The sequence below is a fragment of the Drosophila ananassae genome, chromosome 2L (assembly GCF_017639315.1).
Source record: "Drosophila ananassae strain 14024-0371.13 chromosome 2L, ASM1763931v2, whole genome shotgun sequence".
Taxonomy (NCBI): domain Eukaryota; kingdom Metazoa; phylum Arthropoda; class Insecta; order Diptera; family Drosophilidae; genus Drosophila; species Drosophila ananassae.
In genome coordinates this window covers 23102582-23111685 of record NC_057927.1, presented here as the reverse complement: position 1 = coordinate 23111685, position 9104 = coordinate 23102582, and the positions used below count along the sequence as shown (strand labels likewise).

Genomic DNA, 9104 nt, shown 5'->3' with positions numbered 1-9104 from the left:
AGCCGGACCGATCGAAGGGTATGAAAAAAATCACACACTCTCTAAAAAAAAAAGAATAACTGAAGCCAAAGAGATGAAATGTAATCAGAGCTCTGGAGAGCTTTGACTTAATGTGGCAGTTCAACCAGATCGATATGTCCATACAACCGAATCGATCGTTTCGCTCAAGTTTTGTGACTTTGTCAAGTCCTCCTCCTCGGTCCGGTGCTTTTGCTCCTTTATTTGTGATATATTGTTTCGGTAGCAGTTTGTTAAACGTGATCAATTTTTAATTACCCATCATCGTCATCATCATCATTGAGGTCCAATCGAAGGCATCCATCGATTGTCGTATCAATCGCACCGCACAGAATGTAACTCGGACGTTTGTCGCATGTCATTCGAACGATTTATGCCCCAAGCGAGCGACTTTAATAAATGTGTCTTTTGCCGCATTTGGGCTCCAGTTCCCCCATCCAGCTTCCCCACTCTGCCCCATACCATTGCCACTGATTGAGGCGACTTTGTCACCGATGATGTGGCGCCGATCTCCGCGTCCAAGTCATCCAAGTCCCAGTTACCATTTAGAGCGTGTGTGCGCAAAATGCTTAATTAGTTTTTGTCTAATTAACACTTGCAACATGGCGAAAGCGACTGGAGTCGTGTGCCACCAAAGGCGTGAAGATCAAAAGGTAGACATGGACTACTTCAAGGATCTGAATCCCTGGGGAATCATTTTGCCTGCGGTGGACCATAAAATGCGATGTTTTTGAAACTAAGTTATAAGCTGAATAAGTCCTAAAATTCCTCACGATATTCTTCAATTAATCCCTTTGCCATTCAAAGGTCAACAAATAATTTATTATCAAATAGTCCCTGCATTCTTTCATCCTTTTAATTTTAAACTCTGGCTCGGCTGGACCAACAACATAATTTCTTTGTCTGCATACGCCCATTTTGCCACCAGGCTTCCACTGAATTTTTGCTAAACTTGTGGCATTCAGGGCTTCATGTGGCAAAGGTTCCTGGTTCCTGGTCAGAACACTGGTTCTTGAAGCCCTTAGGCTTTGCAGAAATTGCGGTGAACGCCCACAGCACGCGCCGTCCAAACAAAAAAAAGGGAAAACAAAACCAAGGAGGTGATGTCGGGAATCCGAGAGGCAAGAACCTAATATAAGCAGCCAAGCTGGCTACCAAAACTCCAGTGAAAATATTTGCCACTTGAGTTTCGTTGCGGCTCCCCCACTCTTCCCCCAAGACCCTCCAGCTCTTGGCCACTTGGAGGCTCTTGGCGCGCAAGTTTATTTATTTTCGAACGGGGCGCAGAGCAACAAATTAAAAAGTAATTCTCGGGCGCAGCATAATTAGCTGCTAAGTGACACTAATGGGTCCGCAGTTGCACTGCCCCCAAAAATCCGCCCCATTCTGGCCGCTGCACTTTTCCAGCTTCTATGCCACGTTGTGTGTGGGCAATGGGAGTCTCTACTCGAGCTGGTGAGTGAGTCTTCGTTGGTTTAGCTAATTGAGTTTTGGTTTTTTTCCCTCTCTTGTTTTTTGGGCATCCATTCCACATGGCCACTTGGCTCCCTTGCGGCTGCCAAGTTGGTTTGGCCCGGAAAATTGATGGGCGCGCTGAAAGCAAAGGTCTTCGCAGTGATGAAATCCGAACAGCTCTGGCAGTTGATCGGGGGCTGCCGTGCCATTTGTGTCAGGCAAAAGTCAGTTTGTTTCCCACATTTCCCCTACAGCTACACCCGACAAGATTCTGAAATGGTAAGTGCCCCTCAGCCGACAACCTGTATGTCTAATCTCTGATTGCAGGACACATCCCGTGAAGGTATGCAGAACCTAGGCTCCAACAGGTCTTCAAGGGGACCAAGCATTGGCTCAGTGGAGGATGGCAGCTCTGGTGGAGATCTGAGCAGAGTTCCCTCGAAACATAGCAGGAGTCAGGCGGCCAAAAGCAAGAGCTTACAGGGGTCGGAACTTAATGTGATCTCCCATTTCCTCAAGGATCGAGATGCGGCCGCCTGTTCCAACACTACAGAGAGGGCCAGAGAGCCCAGGGATAAAGTCTCAAAAAGGAGTTTCTTCTGCAAGGCCGAGGCTCAAAGTAAACATTCCAGGGAAGCCTTTTCTTCTTCAGAAGAAGTGAATAGGCAGGAGGATATCTCCGAGGACAGGCAATCCGACCCGATGTCGGATGAGGCCGAAGTGCTCCAGTGCCGTTCCCATCCAAGTCAACGATCCACCGACTGCTCCAAGAGCTTTAGTCAAATATACAGTGAAATCTACGAAGAATCCAAGGAGCGTGAGAAGAAGGCTGAGCGGGCTTGTCGGAACTACCATATAAACAAATCTAAACTGCACAGAAATCACGACAGATCGGATTCTGGCAGCGCGGTATGCGAGGGGGAGGAGTACAGCCTGGGCTCCGAGTACTCCAGTTATTCGGCCAAAAGGTCCCGGGACTATGAATCTCAATCATTGGAAGAACTTGATTTTAAGAGCTTTGTGAGGGATCAACAGCGCAGCATCGTAGGCTACCAGGACCATGAATCCTTGCGCAGTGAAAGGAGCTCTTTTAAGAGACTGATTGCCAGCGAGGAGGAAGGATGGGAGGAATCCATCCATGAGGATAATGCCATGGAAATAGATGTTCGTTCAAGAGTAACTTCTTCTCGGAGAGTGTCCAGACATTCAAGAGACTCTAAGAGATCTATAAAGGTAACCCAGGGCTCTGAAAACGCAAAGCAAGGCAGAGTTTCGAAGAGATCTAGTTCTCGCAAGTCCGACCATAAGTATATCGAGAAGTATCTACAAAGATCATCTTCCAGGCAAAAATTGACTTCAGAGCGCGGAAAAAGTTCTGGTTATGGCAGATCTAAGAGAGTAAACTCGGTTAGCTTCCGTCCAGAAGGGTCTGAGGGAATCGAGTATGAAGACTACAAAAGTCAACGCTCTGCGACAAGTACCTCTTTACGATCCGGAGGCGAAAAAGATTATCTTCCGAGTGGCAGCACACGCCATCGTCATCATCATCAGTATCGTCGCCAGCGAGGTGAGCCGAAGACATATCAAGATCGTGGAAATAGTCCCATTAACATCAAGACATCGCGACATTCTTCCGAAGTGCAGGAACCTCAGGAAGACTTTGAATCCGAGGAAGCGCACGAGAGTTCCATAGGTAGATTTAGCAATTCGGTGGGAGTCCAGTGCCCCAGCGAGGACGAAGAAGAAGCTCCCTATACTGAGGGACTAGACAGTAATTTTTCCGAACAGCAAGAAAATCTAGAGGGAATGGAAAGTAATTTTTCCGAACAGCAAGAAAATCTAGATGGAATAGAAAGTAGTTTTTCCCAACAGCAAGGACATCTAGAGGGAGCGGAAAGTATTATTTCCAAACCGCATGAAAATCTTGAGGAAAAGTCCACCTGGTGTAGAAAGGAAAAGCAAGATTCTATAATTTCCGAGGTAGTCACGCGAATGTTTAATGAAGAGTTAACTCTGCGGAAATATAATTTGTTGGACATTTTAGCCCAACATGAAGTAGTTCCAATGCCCAATAAAACGGAGGATTATACGTTCGCTGGTGAGAAAGAGTTGAAAGATGACTATGACGAAAATATAAGCGCTTATGAAGGGGCCTCGCAGAATCAAGAAAATTCTGTTTATTCTGAAAGGGCCTCAAATAATCCCAGGTATTCGGTATATTCTGAAAGTGCCTCACAGAATCCCCCATATTCCGAATATTCCGAAGGGGCCTCTCTGAATCCCCCTTATTCGGAATATTCCGAAGAGGCCTCACAAAATCCCACAAATTTTGTTTATTCCGAATGTGATCAGATGGTTACTACTGAAGAAAATGTGGCAATTCCACAATCAGTAGAGAAACCAGAGCCAAAAAATGCCTTTAATCTAAGGATCTACGATGCTGATGAAGCTCTGATGGTAATGCCTGAGAACTTCGAAGGAGATGCAATCATTTTGGATGAGGAAGCTGACTTTTTGGACATATCGCTCACCGATGACGAAGAGAAGATCAAGGCCAAGCTGATGGCGGCAGCCCTGACCACCAAAAGAACCAGTAGCTCCAGCAGTCCTACCAGCAGTAGTCCCAAGACCAGTGCCATCTCCAGTCCCAATTCCAGCCATCCAAGCATTTATAGTTACCGGCCCAGTGTCATCTTTAGTCGCCGGTCGGAAGTGGATGAGGATGATCCACCTCCACGGCCCGATGATCGCATCGCTCTTCTGGCCGAGCAAACGCTTAGGCACTGCTCCCGGAATTATACGAACTGGCTGCCTCTGGAGGTAAGGGCGGTGCCCAATACACTGTCTTTGGAGGAATGGGACGACACTACGATGCGACTTAGCGCTGACCGCCAGTCCCTGTCCGAGGAGTTTCACAAAAAGTTACACCGCCAGCTGAAAGTTGTTGTCGAGAGCTTTCAATGAATTGTTTTGGGTGTATATATTTTTTATTAGCAATTATGTGATATTGAATAAACCTCGTAATTTGTTACGAAACATGATTATTTTATTACTGTATTACAAACCCTTGATTTGACTGGGAACCGATCAAGAAATCTCTAAAGGTTGTATTAGATATAGCCCCGAAAGGGGCCGTTTTTTTTAGAACTTTAAAGCTTACCTTTAAGCTTTGAACCATTGAATCTACCAAAGACGAATCTTTCCAAGAAGAATTGGGAAACAACCATGGCTTGACAATACGACCTCCAGCGAAGGTTACATCTCGGCCAACTTCCATCCTTAAACGATTTGTGAATTGATTCTCCACCATTCTGATTCAAAATCTAAGAATGGAATATTTTTTTAATATTTTGTTAAATTTTCTGAGGGATCCCCTGTGAGTTTTGGAAAATCGCATGGCAGGACAATACTTCGGCTCCTCCCGCCGCTTTAACTTTCTTTTCTTGTTTTGACTTATTTCTGAAGAACAGATCTGAAATCAACTTGAAAAAAAGAAAAGAAACATAAGCCATGAACAATTTTCCCGGGGGACTATGGGCAAGGTGCTTGGTTTGAATTTAGTTCACCGACTTGGTTGGGTTATGGAAACTAAGTACTTGAAACTTTCAGCGACCTGGATGGGCCGCCTGGCAGTCTGCTGGTTCTCCTTGTTCTCCTCGACTGTGTCTTCGTTCAGGGTCCTCTGCCGAGGTGCATAAATCAACTTTAGTGCTGGCCAAGTATCTTGCTGAAGGGCGCAGTTGTCGAGTGGGAGACGAGAGTGAAACCCCCGACCCCAATTTGGAGCATAATTAGTCCATGGCTACTGTTAGTCTAGGTGGTGCACTTGCTGCCACGCCCCGCTGCCTCCCGGTGGCCATTCATTTTCCTGACACATACTAAATATGCTGGAGTTGTTTACATGATCGATCAGGGCCCGGGTCCCTGGCCTATGCTCGCCTTCATGATCGAGATGTTGGGGATGTTCTGGATGCTGGGGATGCTCGGGATGCATCTAATTGCTAACCAAACACACAACTGCAGCCGAGGAGATCGCGCAAATATTGTTTTAAGGCCTATCAACATATTTCACCTGCCTAATGCCTAATGCCTAATGCCTGATCCGAATAAGTTTCGACTTGTTTTTGGGGCGATGTTTCTGTATTAATTCCCTACTTTTCTCTTGTAATGATGTGTGTCTGGATATGTTTATAATTTACGATACAATCCGTTCAGTTCAAGGGACAGGGATTTGAAAACTTTCTATAGATAAGATATCCAATTAATTTCCACTAAGCGTTATCCAATCAAAGAGTCATATGTTGTCCAAATCTCTATTTCCCACACAAGTAATTGCAATGTGCCCACAATGACTTTTGTGGTCATCAGGTGAACGCACACGGGGCATAATTTAGACAATTCCCTTCATTTATTGTGAAAAATGCACTCAATTTATATGACTTGATTATTTTGCCTTCCTTTTTTGCCCAGACTCTGTCGAATGGCAGTGTTTGCTTAAGTCGCCGCCTGCCGCACAGATCCATGACACTGCCATGGCTAAAAAGACATGGCCAGGGACATGGTCTAAACAAGGTTGCGACAACAACACCCAGATCTGGACGGTGATGGTGGATGGTTCATGGAGGATGGGGGATGGGGGATGGGGGATGCCGGGGTATGAACCGCTCGAGGCGCACCCCACGCCAATTTATTAAAGCCAACACCAGAAAAATGCTGGAAGACGGACCGAGATTCTCTACGGATCGACGGTTATCCTGGTTTAGGGGCCTATTCGGTTATGAAAAATTGCACGACGCTGCAAAGGCGCATATGCAAAATGCATAATTCATTTAACATTTTGTAAATCATTTGTTTGAATAGCACGATGACGATGATGCGCGGCTAGCTCCCATAGCTCCGGCTCCCACAGCCCCCCAGCCACTTTTTCCCTTCGATTGCCCAATGGATGGCCAGCTTCAATGCAACAACCTGCCGCAGCTGAGACTCCTTTTGGCCAACAGTTAAGCTATTCGTCTGCCCTGACAAATCGAGAGTTGGACTGGACCAGGATCGAGCTGGGATTGGGTACGAGGCGGGGTGCAGGCGAGAGTTGCAGTCCCGATGCCGATGCAACAACACAATGGCCATGACGGTGCGCAAATATAATTTCACAACTGTCTGCACATGCTCCAAACGAAACGAGACACACCATAAAGGTGAATCTACACTGGGAGAAAAAATATATAGTTACAGAATACAATTAATTGATTTTTAGTAGGAGGTTTCAATATTACAAGTCATAGTTGACTTAGTAGTAGATCACAGTAACCCTTACTCTTAAATAAATTCTAAACAACATACATACAATTTTTATATTTCCATAAAATGGTCTTAAAAATCAATATATAATGTCAAAATATTAAAAGTTTCTCTCAGTGCCACTCCAAGACGAAAGCAACAGTGTCCAAGACTTGGAATGAGCTCAGCCATAAGTCACTAAGCCGCAACGACTTTTCAGCTGGGGATAAGCCTTTTTATTATTATTTGTATTTGCCTCATCTTTTTACCTTTTGATTCTTGTGAAATTTGCATGCATTCGGATGATTCCGATACCAATTCCAGCCCGATCCCGATCCCGATCCGGCTCCCAGACCAATCGCAATTCCAAGTCCGATCCCGATCCGAATCCGAATCCTCCTCCAACCGAGCTAATTTCGTTTTGTGTGCGAATATTGAAAAATTACAAAAGTTTTGATGCGAGTGGGGGTGTAGGGAGTAGGCAGTTGCAGAAAAGGGATATATCTGGTTTTTATTTTTATTTTTTTTTTGTGGTCCATTGAGATTTCTTGGGAACCCAGTTTTGTTGTGGCCTGGCACCGTCTGTAATTTTAATGATCCTCCACTGACATCGTAACTCAATAAGCCTCGCCAGACAGACAGTCTGGGATCAGAGCGGATCGCCAGATCTGTTCGGATCGACTGGCTTTCCCAGCCAGCAATTTATCATCTTTGGTTGCACTTCGAAAAGTAATTAAGGTTTCTCCCAAGTTGCGTGTGGTCGGGGGGTTGGGGCATTTTCTTGGGGTGTGTTCCCAGCGAAAACTATTGTAACTCGAGTGTGGCGTTAAATTTTTGATTAAAAAACTATTAGCCAAGTGTAAAAGTTATCGTTAATTTGTTGGTCGAGTGTGTGTGGTGGTGCCAATGCGTCTGGGCCAGATCCAAGCTGTTCCAACACCTTTATTTATCGATTTTTTTATATTTTCGGACTAGATTATTAAAGTCTTTTGTATTCTTTGGGCGCGGCGATCAAAGTGTTAATATTAATGGAGTTTTTTGTATTGTATTTTACGATTAAGTGTATAGCGAATAAAATTTTTGACAAAGCAGAGTAATAGCGCTATAAAATGATTTAGGATATAAGCAAAAAATAGGCTGGAGCATAAAGGATTTATACTCTTTGAAATAATATTGGCCTGGTTTTAAAAAAAGACTGTGCTAATTGGTCCTTAAATGTAATTAAATTCAATTATTAAAGACTTAATTTATGTTGCTTAATGACCAATTTAGTTAGTTATAGTTTTGACAGACTCCTATAAAATTAATTCCATTATAAATTGGCAACCACAAAAAAGGGAATCAACCACAAAAACCGCAACCGTAACAGGCGAAAAAAAATTAAACCACACAAAATATTAAACATACAATAGTGTTTATAAATCAGTTTAGAAATCACAACAAGTATAAATTAATTGATGTAATTTAAATGTCGGGCCATATTTGAGCCCACAAACCGAAACTGCATTGTGAGAGGCATGAATGTATGAATGTTAGTTGGTTCGTTGGATCAATTTAAGCGCCCGGGGGCCCTGTCACTCGTTGGGTCTCTGCCTGCCTATTTCCCAGTTGGCTGCAGTTACCCTCACCTCCTCCCCAGCAGGCTGACTATGGCCTATGGCCACCTCTCGCCACCCCACCCACTCCCATTGCCATTCACCTACCTTGTCTATGAGTCGCAGTCGACGGCAGTTTCCGTCGTCAATTTATAAACGCGTTCAGCTTAAATTGCAACAAATAGTCGCTTATTGAAACTTAAATTGTGCCGACACAGAAAGTGAACGAGCTGGGGGAACAGTTGCCCAGTTGTGCGACAGGGAGGGCCCCAACTCGGCCAGAAAGAGACGGGGCCAGAGAGCAATGGTCGGTGTAGGTTTTGGGTTTTGTGTCAACAAGTTTTTCTTTCTCGCTTTTGGCCATTTTATTTTTGGTTTTGTATTTATTTTTTTTTTTTTTAGGTTTGGTTTTTGTTTTGTGTCAGTTGTTGACGTTGTTTGGCTGTTGTGTGGTCGTGGCTTGATTTGTTTAAAGGTTTCTGGTTCTGGACTTCGGTCATGGGAACGGAGCTGGCTGATGTTTTGATGTGTTTTTGGGATAAGGCACTATTGGGGGATCTTTAACTATTTGTGGAATTTGAAATTCTAGCACAAATTGATTAAAAAATTATAATTATTTCTTACCTATCCGACATGTGCAACTTTTGACATTGGCAATTAACTCGGGCTGCCATTTCTTCCAGTCAAAAGAAAAATATCTTATATGGGACCCGCTTGTTCTGGCCGTAAACGTAAGCCAACCGAAATCAAAGCAAGGCA

At 44.3% G+C, this 9104-nt stretch overlaps 1 protein-coding gene across 2 annotated transcripts; it reads left to right on the top strand.

Moving 5' to 3' along the window:
• The first annotated feature begins 1587 nt into the window (after positions 1–1587).
• Positions 1588–4522, top strand: LOC6498879. 2 transcript variants are annotated; one of them, XM_001955717.3, is made up of 2 exons: positions 1588–1752; positions 1801–4522. In XM_001955717.3, exons 1-2 carry the CDS (start codon positions 1603–1605, stop codon positions 4435–4437), a joined length of 2787 nt encoding a protein of 928 aa, XP_001955753.3. In that variant the 5' UTR covers positions 1588–1602; the 3' UTR covers positions 4438–4522. The 2 variants fall into 2 exon arrangements, with proteins under 2 accessions (XP_001955753.3, XP_032312217.1); XM_032456326.2 differs by having other exon boundaries at positions 1709–1752; positions 1817–4522.
• Positions 4523–9104: the final 4582 nt, after the last annotated feature.

Excerpts from the sequence above, each read along its gene's own strand:
- LOC6498879 (XM_001955717.3), top strand. The coding sequence starts at position 1,603 with ATGGGCGCGCTGAAAGCAAAGGTCTTCGCAGTGATGAAATCCGAACAG. Across the intron at positions 1,753-1,800 it reads CCCGACAAGATTCTGAAATG|GACACATCCCGTGAAGGTAT; the intron begins GTAAGTGCCCCT and ends CTCTGATTGCAG.